At 40.6% G+C, this 18641-nt stretch overlaps 1 protein-coding gene across 6 annotated transcripts in view; it reads left to right on the top strand.

Annotated features, from left to right (window-relative positions):
• chd2 (chromodomain helicase DNA binding protein 2) overlaps window positions 1-18641 on the top strand; it is a 37095-nt gene that overhangs the window by 3606 nt on the left and 14848 nt on the right. For 3 of the 6 annotated variants that reach the window (XM_056598552.1, XM_056598556.1, XM_056598551.1), the window contains 7 exons: window positions 7738-7994; window positions 9090-9152; window positions 9284-9348; window positions 11879-11933; window positions 12960-14736; window positions 17916-18153; window positions 18355-18441. In XM_056598552.1, coding sequence (XP_056454527.1) covers window positions 14675-14736; window positions 17916-18153; window positions 18355-18441 — 387 coding nt within the window. In that variant the 5' untranslated portion in view covers window positions 7738-7994; window positions 9090-9152; window positions 9284-9348; window positions 11879-11933; window positions 12960-14674. Of the gene's footprint in view, window positions 1-6198; window positions 7995-9089; window positions 9153-9283; window positions 9349-11878; window positions 11934-12959; window positions 14737-17915; window positions 18154-18354; window positions 18442-18641 lie in introns of those variants that run through there. The other 3 variants (XM_056598555.1, XM_056598554.1, XM_056598553.1) reach the window with 3 other exon arrangements.

The following is an 18641-nucleotide window of genomic DNA, read 5'->3' as shown; positions in this document are numbered from 1 at the left end:
GTCTCAAGAACAAGGAGGTAGTTAAGAATCCACACCCATTTATTATAATCCCCCTCATCCACAAACTGCCATTCGCTACACTATTTCACACGTGGATTAAAAAGGGTGTGAAACGCCTTCTAATTGAATCCTCTATCCTCTAGCATGCTCATCTTCCCTAGGCTGTAAGAGGCGTGTCCGGGAGAGGGTTAAGCTTCTTGGATAATTATGGTATAACGCCATGGTGTGTGTGAAGATGTATGTTGCTTAGCCTAGCTAGAGGATGATCATCATGTCCGCAAAAGAGAGCGGATAAGCTTCTCGGACACTAGTAGTACACATCGATGTGTGGTGGATTTCATATACGTCATCACTCATTATATCGCTCCTACACAACGATGGTAATTGATTATCACAAATGGGTGGTAGACATGGCGATAACACGCCCTCCTCCTTTCTAGAACTCTTAAGCCGATTGAATCAAAACCATAATCGCTCTAGATCCATTTGTCCATTCTGGGATACTGTAGAAACACTGGGTGCAACATGTCGGCACCCATGAGGAGGCCCAAGGGCTCATTCTAAAGGTATGGCCACACTGAACGCATTACGCGCGTAACGCGCCTAACCTGACGCTTTATCATTGTGTGTCACTAAAATGGTTCAACACGCAGCGGAGGTGTCTTGCTTCGCCCTGAAGGGGCTTATTTTCGATAATGACCGGCGACGTTCTATACATCATTCCGCTTATTACACGGCTACTTGCCAAAACGAAAACATAACTTCACATGGTGTGTCTTTTTACAATTTATTCGTTACCAGCATTCGTAGTGTTGATTAGCAGAGATAGTCCGCCAAAGACGTTGAAGTCGCTATGTAACCGAAGACGCTGGGGTTGACAAGTTACCGGACTACTTCCCATGCAAGTGAACGGAGTGTTCCATGGCATTGAGAAGACCCGTGTAATAAAGGTCTATAATATTTCTGTTTATGGCATAGATTTCTCCTCAGATTAGGCCGATAAAGCAATGATTAAACGCTCAATCAAAAGCCCGGCTCGACGATAGTGGTGGGAAATATCGGCCCGACCCGGCCTGCGGGTCGGCTCGGGCTCGGGCAGAGAATCGAAACTCTAATGCATGACATCCTCCGTAGGCGCTCACAGCTTGCACAAACCCCATCTCTATGCCCTGAACCAAAACACTGGAACCACAGAATGAATCACCTGACAATGGCACTACATCAGAGGATAAACGACTGGGCCTCCCCAGTGTCTCGGAGAATCTGAACCTTTTTCTGGTCCTTTGGATCACCGGTCAGTGACACAAGACCACTCAAAATGAATGGTTTGTAGCTGGGGTCAGGAAGGTCAGAAACGCACACATTCGGCATAACTGCCGCAGAGCGAGAAACTGTACTTGGAAACTGGACGGTGGATGATTTCTCATACGAAGCCGACAGTCAGCAATTAAATTGCCAAGTTCATGACAATAAAAACACTCCGTTCATCCCTAAAGCGTAAAGGAAGCGAAACTGACTTGCGAACACATGAGCGGGCTTTTGGGTCAGTACAAACTCGTCCGCTAATACAGCTGCTTGGGACAGTGACATTCCTTTTTGCTCATTCAAGTATGTTACTATTCGTTCGGATATACTATTCTTAAATTCCTCCAGCAGGTCTAATTCTCGAAGAGAGGAAAAATCTGTAGTTTTAGTGGCGGTGCACCACCGATCAAACAAGGTGGCCTTCTCTCGAGAAAACTCCATGAAAGTACGATCAGGAGACTTTTTGCAACTCCTATACTTTTGTCTATAAGCCTCAGGCACTAACTCATACGCATGAAGAACAGTGGTTTTAACAATTTCGTAATCTAGACTCTCCTCCAACGAAATGGACGCCAACACCTCTTGAGCTTTACGAGATCGTTTACACTGAAGCAAGAGGGGCCACACCTCTTTAGGCCACTGCATAGAAACTGCGATGCGTTCAAACACACCAAAATAAAAATCGATTTCCGATTCCCGGAACTGCGGAACCAAAGCCATCTGTTTAGTCACATCCAATGTGCCAAATGAGCTAGCTAGTGGAGAAGAGAGGGTGGTTTGGGGTGCACGTGCCGCACTTGCAGCCTCCAATTCCAACCTTCGTAGTTTCACCTCCTTCTCTGCCTCAATCCGTCGAATCTCCAGCTGGTGCTCGCGCTCAGCTTGCCTCTCTCCACGCTCAGCCTGCAGCTCTCTCTCCTGCGCCTCCATACGCAAGCGGGCGTCCTGAGACGACCTTGATAAAGTAGGCGACAACGGATTAAAACGCGGTAAGGTAGCGGGTGGCCTAGCCTCTGCCCCAGCCTGCGTGTCCGCACTGGCATCACTACTGGGAGAAGCCACTGTCACACCAAGCACCTCCTTGCCCACCAGCATATCCACGACACACTCCTTAAGTCTCGCTTTGATCAGGGCCCCCTGAACTGGAAACTCAAAATGAGCCGCTTTGGCATATAAATCAGCCTTCCGGCATATGTCAATCCGATCCATAGACGGATCAGCCAAAAAGACACCCAAATCAAAAGCCTCCATAACGAGCCCTACAAAAACAACTACTGCCTATCCTATACACACAAACCAGCTACACTATGCACACACCTATACCGAACAACTCACAGCAAGCCCGACTTGAGGATCCCGGGGGGGGGGGGAGTAGGGGAACCATAACACATGTTGCTGTTGGACTGACTGGGAGAACAATAAAGCATGGCAGCAAACCAAGTACATCAGTGTATTTATTTGGCGAATGTTCCGCCAAGGGGAATAGGGAACTATAAGCGGAGCCAAATCAAAGAAAACAAGATAAAGTGACAACTTACTAGTGCACACATGCAACCTAGCTAATACATACAGAGGGTGGCCCCGCTTCTAACCTGATGAGATAACAGAGGAAATCTACTTGAGGGTAGTGTACACCCAAGGGTATCTTACCGATTCACCTAAACCCCTATGGCATCTCAAAGACAAAGGCAACGGCATGACAGCCAAAAAACAGGCAGACAATGACGTGTTACAATGGAGACAAACAGGTGCAAGTTAAGGCCTGATGACACTGATTGGCCAACAGACAGCTCCCAGATTGGACAGGGGGTTGGACGATGGTGGAGGAACAGCCAATGGCGTCAGACCTACAGAGAACGAGAGGGGAGACACAGGAAAACAACCACACATGTAACAGTGAGTTTCACCACCTCCTCATCGTTTCAGCACACACTGAAACGATGACTTGGTTATCCATGTTCTTCTGCTTCTGTGCGTCCTCCGTCTCTCTGCCAGTGACATCGGGTCAAGCTCAACGCTGATTGGCTATCGCGGCTAAGCGTCACGCGTAGGAGCGATAAAGGTTACATTTTTTGTCTAGCGCCTAACTGTGCGTTCACACCAAACGCGACTTTTGTCGCCCGTTCGAGTTGTCGCTGAAGTTTTGTCGCGTCACAAATCATAATCTGTCGCTGTGCAAGTTTTGTCGAAGAGACGTCGGAGGACCCGATGCAGTCTATTTATAATATTGTAATGACCACGGAAGAGGCAGTGAACGAAGTATTGATTAGACAGAGATTTATTAGATGGGCCTACCTAATAAACCGTTGGAACACACAAGACCGGAAACCATAGCAATGCCGGTAAACAAACCCTGAGAAGCCCAATCCCTATGAGCGCTCCCCACGCTACGGCCATCTGGAGGCACACAGAGCTTTTGGCCGTGATCTTATCTATACAATTATATTATATACTATTATATATAGAGCTCCGGGAGTCGCAAACGGCAACAACCACTTTCTCCTCCATGCTGCAGTTCACCCCGGACTGCACTGCACTGAGTTTGATGGTTGAACGCTGATTGGCTGTCATCACGCGAAATTCGCGACAAAGTTGAAATATTTCAACTCGAGCGAATTTGTCACGGCACAAATCCTCGTGAACGCGCTCGCCTGTGCACGGCGAAAATGTGGCGCGACAAATCAAAAACTTGTCACCGGTTTTCTCTCGTGAAAAATTTGCCTGATGCGCGTCTCTACACTTTGCATGGGATCTTGTTGCCCCGTCGCGTTTGGTGTGAACACACAGTACAGAACACACATTCTTATTTACATGGGACTATACACTAATGAAAACCTACTTAAAAATCGTAATCAATATTGTGTTCCGCTAGATGCATGTTATTATAAACACTGCACCTTTAACTGTTAATCAACTGTTAGTTAATTAATGTTTAATCAATGTACCCTTATCATAAAGTGTTACCGCTTTTATATAGCCTGCAATTACAAGCAGCAGTTCCATAATATGGCCTCATATGAGCGGACTGTTAATCTGTGATTGGGTTAGGCCTGGGCGTTACTCTAGATAAATTAAATTAGGCTCCTAGAGCCATCAGATTGACAGCCATGATATGTATGTTCTTCAAAAGAAAAGATAAGAGGATAAGTCAAAACTGAATGACATTAGACTTCTGTGTCAGACATAAGAACAGATTATATTTGACTTTGTTACTATAGATGTAAGTGCTGTTATTTTTGAATAAAAAGTCTGCTGAGTCAGGATCGCTTTGACTCACTTTATTTGGTAATGGTTTAGTCTAGTCTCTATGAAGCAAAAGGAGAGGAATTGTATTATGCACGCGTGGAGATACACTCAGTAGGGCATCTGATGCGTTACCTGGAGCGTTCTAGCCCCCTGGGCCATATGTTGTGACTTATCTACTGGGCAGGCGTGGACTCAGTTATGTGCTCTGATTGGCTAAGCATGGTGCTGAACTCCTGCCTCCTGGATACCCGAATGTGTCTCTATGCTGCTCTCTTGTGGCTTTATGCGGGAATTACACTTGTTTTTGTGGCCTTGAGCGTCTGGGTCTCTCGAACATCTTGACCGCTCGTATCTCTAGAATTGACACATGTCATGATGAATGGCCTCCTGTATGAGCTGGACACCTCCCTAGGCTCAGGATCCCTCCTTATTATGTTACATAAGCCTAATAATAGCACTATCTACAGACAATGTTACCCAAGCATACACAGCACAGCCTTGTAACAATGCTTTCAAAATGTCATGTGACCAAAGTTTGAGATGTTTTCCTGAAACCATACAAAGGCTTATCACAAATTAGTTTTTTCCTTCAATCCAACTACATGGCTGTCACTATAGAAACCTCTATTCAAAGTCTCAAAACAACCGCCACATATGAAACCCTTGCTCTCTGTGTTGCATGCATGTTCTTTGTGGACGAGGTAAGATTCCAGCTCCTGGTCCGGTCCTAGAGGGGAGGGGCACACTGAGGTACCAGCTCCTGGTCCGGTTATGGTGGGGAGGTCCACATTGAGGTACCAGCTCCTGGTTCAGTCCTAGTGGGGAGGTCCACATTGAGGTACCAGCTCCTGGTTCAGTCCTAGTGGGGAGGTCCACATTGAGGTACCAGCTCCTGATTCAGTCCTAGTGGGGAGGTCCACATTGAGGTACCAGCTCCTGGTCCAGTCGTACTGGGGAGGTCCACATTGAGGTACCAGCTCCTGGTCCAGTCCTACTGGGGAGGTCCACATTGAGGTACCAGCTCCTGGTTCAGTCCTAGTGGGGAGGTCCACATTGAGGTACCAGCTCCTGGTCCAGTCCTACTGGGGAGGTCCACATTGAGGTACCAGCTCCTGGTTCAGTCCTAGTGGGGAGGTCCACATTGAGGTACCAGCTCCTGGTCCGGTCCTAGTGGGGGGGGCACACTGAGGTACCAGCTCCTGGTCCGGTCCTAGTGGGGAGGTCCACATTGAGGTACCAGCTCCTGGTCCGGTCCTAGTGGGGGGGGCACACTGAGGTACCAGCTCCTGGTCCGGTCCTAGTGGGGAGGTCCACATTGAGGTACCAGCTCCTGGTCCAGTCCTAGTGGGGAGGGGCACACTGAGGTACCAGCTCCTGGTTCTGGAGAGGAGCACACTGAAGTACTTGATGCTCCTAACTGTCTCCACTGCGGTGCTGCAGTGTAAAGTGGGGGGGCAGGTCAGTCCTTTTCATCCTGAAGTCCAGAACCATCTCATTATAACAATAGTAAGAATCATTTCGGTTTCAGGTTCGGTTTCTATAAATAAAGATATAGAAATGTTCTGGTTCATGGTAAGATAACAATAATAGTAATAGTTAGGTCCTATGTTGGGGATGGCAGGTTTAAATGTAAGAAAGGGTTAGGTCTGGACTGGACAGAACATTCTTTTGAATGAAAGTTCAAATTAATAAATTATTATTATAAACTTTCCCACCTTCTTATTGCTTGGTATGTCACAATCGACCAGACCCGAATTCCAAGCAAACAAAAATACTATGTTTTATTTGTTCCACAAAGTTTGACCATGATGTAAATGTAATCCATTGCTTTGACCTGGATCTAACTTGTTTCCTTAACCGCCCTTAAACTAGAAAAGTGTATCAGCTATCACCCTGTGTGACTGCAGTAAACAAAGTAAGTAAAAAAGAAAGATAATCACAGTTTCTTAAAAACCTAACCAGCTGGTCTAGTTGAACGTGTGTTGCTCCAACTCTCACTCACTCCTCCTTGCACACCATGAGGTGTGTCAGGAACTTGTTTTCAGTGTGGTTATCCTAGTTAAGGGATCTTTATGATTCATTTTATCTATAAGATTAATTTTTGAAGTGCGGCATTATACCAGAGCAGCCCACAATATCCTTTACATTACTTTACATTAAACATAAAGTTGTTGGACAGCTGAGTGTGCTGCATAGATATTATTATTAATTATAGGTCTGGAAATGGAAATCAGGAATATATTTCTGTTTCAGTTGTATTATGTTAGGAAATGTTAGGCATCTTATTCAATGTGTTTTATATTGTGGTGTATGGGCTTCAACAATTAAGACTACGATATTGTCTGGAATCATCATCTTTTAGGGGAACCATGTGGCTGGCTAATTGTTGGTGGCCGTTGATATGTTTATTATATACGTATAGGCTATCAAATGTCCCGAAATGTGTTTGTGTCAGACTTCAGATTTAAAGCCCGGATGTGGGCGGGACGTCGGAACTCTCCCGTTGCTAAGCCGATGATCTTTTTAAAGAAATCTTCCACTGCCATAAACTCAAGCTGCCCGATCTCGTAGCTCATTGGCCAGTGGTGTGGGTGGAGTATTGACCAAAGCCCATTCCCGAACAATGTAGGCAAAATATGTAAACCGCATCGTAGCCCTGCTTTGCAGAGTTTTCCAAAACTGGATCATTTACTGTATATGACCATTACCTGTTTGCAGAGACTAATAGGCCTACCATTGAAATATATTTTTTATTCGGTGTTATGGTACCACAGTATTAATGAAGACCGACTTTATTCTTAGTATTTAATGTAAATTGTTTTGGAAATGTACTTATTCACCATTTGATCATTGTCGTTGGTCCACAACCTTCTAGATAAGGCTCTATGCTTATTGTGGTTTAATCGTCTATAGGCTCACGTTGCCGTGCACGGCAGATAGCTAGATTCATTGCATTGCATTCTGAAAACACTATTCTATATTTTAAATATAGCCTATGATTCTGTATAAAGTACTTAGCCTAGATTTGGTCCCCACAAGTTAAAGATAGGTTCAATGGATAGTTGTTATTATTAGTCCTAATTATTATTCAGATATGTTAATCAAGACGTTTATCTAAATGAACAGGATAAAACAAACAAACCAAAATGCTTGTTTCATTGCGTTGTGGTCTATTCAACATTGCAGTGTGACAGACTTTGTCCTGGGAGCTGGTCGGGGAGTTGTGCGTGCTTACGTCGAAGGAAAGTGGGCAGAGCCAGCGGAGGATAACAGCGTAGGCAGACCCGGGGAAGAAGACAGACACGGCAGAGGAACCGAGCATCCACACCGGCAAGACGCAAGACGACACGATGGGGCCGAAGAATCGTCTAAAACGTCCAAAAACTGATGCATCTACCACCTTCCAAACAGATGAAATGGGATAGTGGTGCCCTGCTTCACGGGTAAGGATTCTCCAGTCCTCATGTTCAGTGTTCAATACTTGTGGTCGAGAGTCGAGGCGAAGAGCAATATGGTGGAAAGGACGACACTAAAAGACAGGAGGGCAAAAATGGCTATGGTGTGTTTTAGTCGAGAAATATAACCCTACTCCCTCGGTGTTTAGTACCCCCACGTTGCTATAGCGTGTTTATCCTATGGGTTTGATAACACTCCAGTTCTTAGTATTTGGAAGAGATGCTGTAAAAGTGTTGGGTGTTTTTCCTCAACTACGCATTTAAAATGGTCTTTGTCCTTGAAAGGGCAAATGGCCTTGTCGTCTTTTGGTTGGTTCTTAAACGACCAGAAAGGATCATTATCGTGTTCAATGCTTACAAGTTGAAGAGTTACCCTGAATACAATGGACTTTGGGGATTTTTGGACTCTTTTGGATATATTTAACATTTTGTGTATTACGTCATATCTAAAATAAAAGGGGGTAAATGGGAAAAAAGTTTAATTTGACGTTCAGTTTGAGGTATTACAAATGTGGAAAACAAAAAATGTCAATGGACACTGGAAGAGATGAGAGATTTATATTAGAATGGTATAAAATACATAGATAAATTGCATAAAAATGATAAAAAATAAAGCATCAATTAGTTTCTTCTGTAATGTCAAGATGTATATATATGCAAATGAAATGTTGTGTTTATGGCAGGTAACATATCAGATAGCTGAAGTTTTGTCGAAATCTAAAATAGGGTGTTGGCTTTTAACCCTTCATGGCAGTGAATAGAAAAAATACCAAAAATATTTATTTTATTTTGTCAGGTTGCCTATGCCTACATAAATGATGGGGGGGAGATTACCAGACCACACAAAGGATACATGGAGAATTTTTTAACAAAAAAAATACTTGCATTTATTTTCCACATAAACAATTAAAAGCTTTTTCTTATGGGAAAAGGGGTTATCTGCCTACTTAAGGAAAATCTGGAGTAAACAGTATACTAGATTGCCCTTTCCTTCAGCATTGTTTAATGTAAATGTAGATTACAATTTTGTTGTTACAAATTACACATTAGACTAATAATTGTTTATATCTCTTCTATTTGTAGGTTTGCTCCCTAAAGAGGATTGAGAAGAAAACGATGAACAATGCCGATCATCCAAGAAATATGGTATGCATGTTACTTTTAAATGTTTCGGACTTAAGAAACGTGAAAATGTTTGACTAGCGCACATTTACAACCAGTAGGGAGTGCTGTTTAAATATTTTTTTTCCTAAACCTTTTCTTTCACCATAATAAAGGTGTAACGCATTGGCCATGACGTATGGACCATGACGTGGAGGTGACTTGAGTGAAATGGCACTTGGTAAGTTGATATTTATTGCCAGAATTATGAATTTTGGTTTTTTAAAATGTCAAATTTTCATTATTGCCCTTTCACGTTAATGCATACCAACAAGCAATTGTTTGATTATGTTATTTATAAACTATTGTTGATATTAGCTTTTTCCTTAATCGAGGAAAGCGCAATAATGTTTTATAAATATTAAGAACCCAAAGATGTTAAAGACACAGACTAACCAAAGTCAGATTTTCGGCCTGACAAACGCTTGTGCACCCAACACCTTGCCAAACTAATTGGAAAATATATTCACAAAATGGTTCACAAAATGGTTTCCCTAAACAACGCCAACATGACCGTATTTAAAATGTCTTTCTGTTATTACACTCAGTTTGAGAAATTGCAGATAAGAAAAAAACGGAAACATTGCGTTCAATTTCAACATTTGACAATCTTACAGTTATTGCAATGTGTAAGTTTTAGCATTTGCAATGTTATTGTCTCACAATGTAGTCTTTCTTAAACCATGAAATGCTTCAACATGGAAGCACATTAAAAATCTATTGGGCATTAGCTTATGATGAAGGGAAATGTATACAGAATTCCGACAATATTTCACTTTCCAAACTACATTTTTGTTCGTATTCATACCACATTGAAAATCTTTTAAATCTTATCCTAATGGAACCGTTACACCTTATATCTAGTCATGGTGTGAGCTGCAGTGAACCAAAATGAACTTATCACGTTCACAGTTCATTCATGATAATAAAAAAATCCTGTATCTTGCAGTTTTGAAGCTATGCAAGCATAATGAGCAAACTGCGTGTCCACAACAATAGATTGGCAAAACAATGAATGTGCATAGACGCCCTCCCGCCTCTAGGAGCATACATTTATTGTCTTCAGTTATATTACCAAGAGGTACACAAAACTTAACAGCTTGTGCTTTCAAGTTGGGCTTTTCACATTTTGAAGCACGAATGTATACGCGTGCAATTTTTAAAATAGAAAGGGAAAAATTGTCTCTTTTTGAAAAGAGGCCATTTATGTGGGACTACAATTCTTTCGAGATATTATGAAACCGATTAATGAATTTCCATGATTTTAACTTTCGAATGAACTTTTAAAAAAGATACCAAAGTCATGGCACTGAAGCCAAAAATGATTTCTTTGGCGTTTAAAACATTTGAAGGGCATATCTTGCGTGTTAATTTAATAATGCTAACTTGGTATCGCCATACGCCAATCTTTTTTTATTTTTTAGGAAGCAATGTATAAAACAATGAAGGCCAGTGCCCTAAATGGATATTATGTAACATCCTATTCTTAGTAGCATTTTTGCTAGTAGCTATATGTACAGCTTAAGATACCTCTCCCCTTTATTATTATTTCAGCAATTTGCATCATATTCTATGTAGCAGCCATTCATTTTCCAGTTTAATTCGTAATCATAATTTTTTATATTTCTTGTTTTGTGAATTTCCGGCCTTTGTTGCACAACACAAAAAATAACTGATCATATTGGTTCAACTGCGAAAGCATACTGCAAAAATGTAGCGTGGCTTTTTATTTTGCCATGCTCAATTTGGGAAGTGAAATTTTTATAAATAAGGTACGTGAATAATACAAAATAGGGAATCCATGTGGTTTAATAGCGTAGTTCAGCTACCTAACAACAAGGTACAGAATAAGCATATCCATTATTTAAAGTCCAGTAAAAATCTTTAATGGTAGCAAGGAAATGCTACATCTTCAATTGGTTTTCACATCGGCATTCGAGAAATGTTCACGTCGGGAAAAATTTATTATTTCCATAAAGAGTAAAAGGTTAGCCTGGTCCTACCAGACACTCTCTGTACTACATTTTATTAGTACAGAGAGTCTGGACCTACTCAATTGACAAACGTTAGCTCACTTGAAGGCGGGTGTCTGAAGTTTAAAACGATTGGATTTGCCCAGTGCCACTCTGGATCTGCCATAAACAATCGCTAACGTTTGGCCGGGAATCACGTTGCGCGCAGGCTGTAAACAAAAAGATGTCCGTCAACGAGAGCTGACTCTAACGTCATTGTTCTCAGCCACTCCCTCTGTTCGCTGATTGGACGCAGACAATTTAGACTGAGAAAACCCACTAACATACCGCAGACCCAGACCTGGTACTGAAGGGAAATGCAAATTGAGCGGAAAGTACTTAGGCGGGCGGAGCCAGGCCAGTAAAACTTTGCTTTGACATTAAAAAAAGTCATGTACTAGAGTCAATGTTCTGATGGTCTACGATTGTGGGCATTCGATACCTCATGAACCAAAGGATGACCCAGTAATGGAAGAGAAAGACATTTGATATTGCTTAAATACCTTGAATTTCCATCAATGCTATGATCTACAATAGGGACATCAAAACAAGCATTAATGTGGATTTGTGAAACAAAATCCTCTTACTGCATCCAGCTGCGGCATTCAATTACCTTAAATGAAATTTCCTTTCCTTACTGTAGCATCAGTCCATAAACACTTTATATTAACTTTGAATATGTTCTTTTGTCTCTTTTAGAGATGAGCTGGTAAGCAGTAGCAGGATCTTCCATGGAAGGAAAGAAGTCGACTATGTAAGTATAATTTTGTGTTCGAAAATCTTTTATAACCCAAATGCATGTTTTTGTTCAGGCCATCAAAAACAATGTTTATATAATGTTATTTTTTTTTTTTAATATACTGTTACTTACGCACGTTGCAGGTCATTTCTAGGTGGTTTTATTTAGATTGATGTGTTTGATTAGAGGCTTTTGATCCCTGACGTGTGTCGAAGCTAATTTATTGAGATGTATTATACCTAAAGAGAGGGGGGGGGGGTAGTTCATTATTGCCAAATATTTGCCCCTCCCCCCATGCAATCTATAATGGTTATTTCCATTCCAGAGATTTGTAATAAAGGCTTTTTTTTGTACGGTATCTTCTGAACATTTGGACAATTGTGGTTATTTCCCAGTATACATTTTCAGATTTTCACATGCACATTATAATTGTTTAAGTATGAATACAAATTTGAATCAGATTTGCTTGCAACATTTTGGAATGGGTCCCCTTGACACTTGCAATGCATGGGGGTAGAAGTTGAAGTTCGCTGACGTATATTGAACCCCTTGTGGACAGATGTATATTAATGTTTAGATTATAATAGTGTGTACTTTTCGTGCTATACTTTTGCTTGAATCACAGACTTCTCAAATTAATTGTTTTTAACCAAAAGCACGTAATTCGCTTCAGATTATTTATTTTTTGCTGGACCCAATTTAACTGGCTGATACAAATGCTTGTTTTTGTATGTCTTTTACATTAACAATATTGCATAGTTTTCTTAACCACTGAACATATTCAAGAACAGTGTTACGTTTGACCTCCTTGGTTAATGGTTTATCAATGGCTACATTAGCAAATCGTAACCCATATACAAGCGTTTTCGGTTAGTTTGCTCATAGAATAACAAACCAGCTAAATCCTAGCCAACATTTGAGCCTATCTCAACATTTGACGTCTGCTTTGAATTTGTTTTTTTGCTTCAGTGCATTGCAACAGTATTTATTTATCATTTTGCATTGTGAGCTTACACTTTTTTCCCTCTTTATCCTATCAAGACCTTATTCGTCGGGATTTGCGGAAGTGGGCAGCGTTGTTTGATACGAAGACGACCAGTTGTTTGGTGTAAAGCCAAATAATGATGAGATGAACCCTTTTTCTGGACTATTTTCAACCAGTGGAATTTTTTTTCTTTTGCGGACATTTTGCACAATTGCCATTTTTGGGAAATACCGATTGAAAAGTGGACTCTGAAGTTGCCGGATTTTTTTCCGAAAGATGCTGTATTTTATCGTTTAAATGTTTTCATTTGAATAAACTATTCTAATTGTATTTTTTCCTTGACTGGTTTATTAGCGGTTTAGGTTTTGACTTAAAAGTACCAAACTTCAAACTTATTTTTCACTGAAAACAATTAAATGATATTTCACTTACTGCAATTGTCAGTAAAAGTGGGGACCTGGCATTACAACGTAATACTGAAGTTGCTAACAAGGAGTGTTATGTAATTGACAGTGCTATGGCAATATTTAATCAATGCCTAACGTTTCACAACATGAATAGAATCAAAACTCAATTGTGTAGTTTGTAATGGTCACACTCGTTTGTTCAAATGACCTGAAATGGTTTCCACGGGCTCTATAAAATGGCTCCTTGTGTACTGCTTCCTGTTTCAACAGGAAATGATGAAAACACTACACAATTTACCTTTAAAATGTTCTTTGAACCCTCAACGATCTTATTATTTTATAGGGGACTATTAGTCACATTAATGTACTTCATAGTCATATGTCAGAAATATCATTCCTTAACTAAATAAAAGGGGTGGGACTTTCACATCACCTGAGTGTGGGGTAAATGGAAATAACGTCAATCAAAGGCATAGCTTTCAGAGCTAGGAAGGAGCTCTAGATGGCGGATCAGCCTTGGGAAGGGTACTATAGGCGTTCGTTAGTCTAGTCCTCCTGGAACTATTTCTGCCCGTGAGTGGTCCTTTCTGACCCGCATTCTCCAGTGATCTATTCTTTATCCTTTTTGCTTTGATTCTGGCTTTTCTGCGTGATTTCTTGGTTATTTTTGAGCCGTCCTTGTCGTCCGTACGGAGAGCCTGCTCGTCGTTGTTTTCCACAGTGAGCTGTGGCGGCGGCCATGGCGGTCCTCCATTTTTAGTGTGCTAAGCTCCTAGAGGAGCTGGCGACTATCGCCCAAGAAGACCCTCTGTAAATGAAGAATGATCAGCCCCTTGTTTTCTTTTTGATTAGCGGTATTTTTTTTTAAACAATTGGAATTGTTTACTTTTATGTCTTTTTTTTAGTCTATCGAGTATTTATATTTTAGTATAAATATTAATGTACTGTCGCCGACGTGACTCTAATGCTTCATATCTTCCTGTACAAGGAATTGGTATGTTCGTATTTTATACTATATACATGACTTACAATATGTGTCCCCTTATTTGTTTCATCTTTGATCTTATGACGCAGTTGGCATTAATGCAGGCGTCTTGATTCGAGGACAGTATTGTAGCTCATTACAATAAATACAGTTTAAGGACTATTCCCCCCACCCCCTGTTTTTTGGTTTTAATACGGAATATACGATTCCTAAATCGTTTAAAGATTTATTCCACTCCATTTAAAGACGTCTATGTTACATCTGCCACTTGAGCAAAGGACAATCTAAGGAATCCTCTGTGGTCGTTGATGTTTCGTCTAACTTTTTGACAGTATATATCGGGACACCAATCAATAACAAATAATACCAAGCCACAACGATGATGAAGAATAAAAATAAAAAGCATGAGGATGAATGTTCAACACAAAGCAATGCATCAAGGTATGATCCCTATACTTTTTACGATTATGACATCTCGTTTGATTGTTTACCTTGTCAAGCATGGTTGGTCACCTGTTCATATTTTTCAGACATGGATCCTGTTGAGTATAAGTATATATAAATGACCTTGCTATTGTTAAACAGCCACACCCTGATTATCCTACCATTTCTTATACTCAATACTGTGGTTTTAGGCCTGTGTTGGGGTCCCATGCCCTTGTGATCTATGTGAAAGTCCACAGCAAAGCTAATTTGCACTATTAAACTCCCTGGCACAGATTTTTGATATCTGACGGCAATTATTTATTATGACCTTGTCTTAACGATTGGCACTGCATTGCACCATTTCTATCAACGTTGAGTCGTTTTCAAAGGCAATACATCTCTATCTATTTTTGGTCTCTGTTTGACTAATAGTGATTAGTTATACTACCAATACATTTTTTAATATGAATAACGTTACAAAACATGACTTGGTTATAGGTACCGATCGGTATGGAGTATTTCAACTCACTTCCACTGTTTTTGCATGTCTGGTTTCTGTAACTATAGTTGTCCCAAAATGCTACATAGGCCACACCTGCTGCTGATAGCCCAATGGTTATATCAAGGATTTGTTTACATTTTGATCAAAGATGCTCTCTCCGTGTTCCAACATATTGGTATAGAAAGTAGCGCTCTTGAAAGTTATGTTCAGCCTGCAATAACTTTTGAAACAGGCTGTAATTCCTCATTTTATATTTTCTGTTTACAAAACAAAGTTTACATTTAAAATTACGTATTGCCTACATCCACTTCACTGCATTTTCCTTCGGTGATAGGCACATTTTGTATTCACTTTGAGTAGTATAGTTATATGGGAAGGCTGGACAAGTTAACTCAAGTTAAAATCTCTTAAACTTTATTTTGTTTACCCTCCATGGGGGTTATATATCCATGTCTGTGGTTTGGTTATGTTGTCAGTTACCAGCCCTTAACCTGAACTTTGTGATACTTGTTCACAACTTAAAAGCCAAATAAGGTATTGCTATTTCATCTTCATAAATAAAGACATTTTTAAAACCCTATCATTTGTATGGTATACTGAACTAACACACGTCTTGACCGGCTATGAAAGACACATGGAAAATTGTAAATTATACAAAAAAAAAGAGTTTGACGCCATTTATGTTGCCACATTAAGTTTTATGGTCTGCAGTAGTGTCATTTTCGAGGAGAGTGCTTTATTCTTTAGTGAACTTTAAGAAACCTTATGCTTACTAGCTTTGGTCCATGGCACCTCCAGAGTTCATGTTGTGTGATATTCTCATGTGTCAAGGAAATGTGAAGATGAAAATGTAAGCAAAGATCCCCAGAACCAGGTTCAGGAATGGTCAGGTTTAATGCCTGCACATTGAAAGGAGCCGGCCTATATTCATTAAGACATTCTATCGTTCTCAGAGAGTAGTTATATAATATATATATATATATAGGCAAAAAAAGGGTGAGAATCAGGGCCATAGCATGATGCTATGTCTGTATGAATGGAACAAAGATAGCCTGTTGGAGTGTTTAGATGAGAGATCCATGCAGTTTTTAGGCTGCATAAGGTTGAGATGAAACCTGCTGGCTTTGTGTATGTATTCAGGATAAGTGTAATCATGTTTGCTGTGTGTTGCTTATGTGATGCTATAACTTTGTAGAATTTAGGTGATTGGTTTTGAATAGGAATACAGTAGGTGTAGGTGATGATAATGTAGAATGTACTGTAGAACGTACTATGGGTAAGATTGGATTATTCTTCCACACCATGGCAGCCATTTTAGTCCATGAGGAAAAAATATGCTGTTATTTGTTTTGTTTGTTTGACACAAGAAGTTTGACGTCGCACACAGATCATATTAGAAGTACATTTTTAATTACCGCAAAACAATGAAACTAACATATTTTAAAAGCTATTAAAGGTCATAAAATTGTTTGTGCATAGATTGCCGACAGTCCAATGTACTTCAGAACTACATGGAGGAGGAACGGGAAGTATGTTGAGGTTAAGAGACACGCCTAGCGGACAGAGATGAGCAGTGATAGGCTAATCCCCTACCTAGTAACTCGGCAGCCTATCGTAATTTGAGATGACTGTTAGAACCCGCCCACGAATGACCTTTACTATAATCGGAGCCTTTTACTTCCGAGTTTAATGGTTGCATGTGGATTCTATACTTATATTATCATTTCTGTCATATAAAATAGGAACACACATATTAACATGGGATTTTAAACAGACCCCCTTGTATAACCGAGTAAAAAACCAAGGCTATAGTTTGAATACAGCTTTTTCATTTATCTGACGAGCCATTTATGGTAGCGCTTGGAGATTCTATTATAAGCTTTTAGTGCCACCAGTAGTTCACTCTTGGTATCGCATTATGTTACTTATTTGTAATAGTTTAAGCTAGCTGGGCCTTGCACCCATTTTGTATTTGTATGCATAAAGGCAATTCGATATTATAGTGCTGACCTGAATAATTCATTGTTGTTTGAACAAATGATTTTCATATTATCTCAAACCAAGGGGGAAAGCAATAAGAGTCAAAATAGGATAACATAGTCTATAGCCTGTCTTGAAGGCTGCCTATTTATGGTTATTATCAAATCAGTATTTAAGAGGATTGGTGTGCCTTAGAGATACACATCCTATTTTCATCTTAAACATTAATGGCTGCTTGGTATAAAGTGTTGCAAATTGCTCTAAGAATAAATGAGAGCGGTATCTTTAACAGTTTATAAAGATACTTGCAATAATGCTACTGGAAATAGGATATTATATAAATCCCATTTAGAGGACCAGCCTTCATTGTTATTGACTTGACAAGTGATTTTTTTAATTCTCCTCTCTTATTCATAAAATCAATTCAATTAATTTGGGAAATGCTTTGAGATCGAATAGCATCATGTTTTTTCTGTATCTAACTATTTAATGAACACCAAAATGATTGTACAATAATATGTTCTAAATTATATTTAAAAAAAAAAAAGAAGTTATTTCTTGACCTCTCCATATCCGCCATATTCATTTGATATTTTGATTGGCTCTATTACTACAATATGAATATGCCTCCTCGGCAACAACAAAGGCCTTTGTTAATTTGATCCAATAAAGGCTGTGTGCTAACCATTCACAACCATTGTGTTCTGTGCAGCAATTCAGCGTCAGAGGAGTCCAACCGATCCGTGTCGGAGTCGGGCAGCCAGTCTGAGAGTGATCATGGCAGCGAGAGGAAGCAGCGGGCCCACCACTCTGAGTCCAACAGCTCCTCTGAGTCAGAGAGCCACTCAGAGTCAGAGGGCGAGTCCACAGGGTCCAAGTCACAGCTGGCTGCAGCCGAAGTCAAAGACAAGCCCGTTAGAAAGAAGGAGAGCCTGGCAGATGTGAAAAAGGTGGGTTGGTCCGGGTCCGCTATCATGAATTCTGGTGCCCAGTGCACCGTCGAGCCAACAATCATTAAGGCCTTCAATCGTTTGGACTTAGCAGTTTTAATGAAGGCTGCTATGGGCTGAAATGTGGATTTGCATGATTACACACTTAAATATTCTAAAGGAAATGACTAACTCGGTGGTGTTTTGACATGGTGGCTACAGATGTGGGAGGAACATCCAGACGTCTACGGGGTCAGGAGGTCCAGTCGTAGCAGACAGGAACCCGCCCGTTTAAACATTGGTGCTGGGGTAAGAATGGGCTCATTCAAATGGAGAACAACTGTGTCTTGACGTACTGCTGTTAAAACAGGTGCCGTGATATGTCTGCCAACATGGGGGCAGCTGGCCAGCCGTTAAACAGAGAACGACAAGCCTCTCCTCATTGTCTTGCCACGGCTTCTCTTTCCATTTGGAAGGAACGTTTTTGTCTCTTCTAATTTCCTTTTAAA

Source organism: Gadus chalcogrammus, chromosome 9 (genome assembly GCF_026213295.1).
Source record: "Gadus chalcogrammus isolate NIFS_2021 chromosome 9, NIFS_Gcha_1.0, whole genome shotgun sequence".
Lineage (NCBI taxonomy): Eukaryota > Metazoa > Chordata > Actinopteri > Gadiformes > Gadidae > Gadus > Gadus chalcogrammus.
The sequence above is the reverse complement of the archived record's forward strand: the minus strand, read 5'-3'. Positions and strand labels throughout refer to the sequence as shown.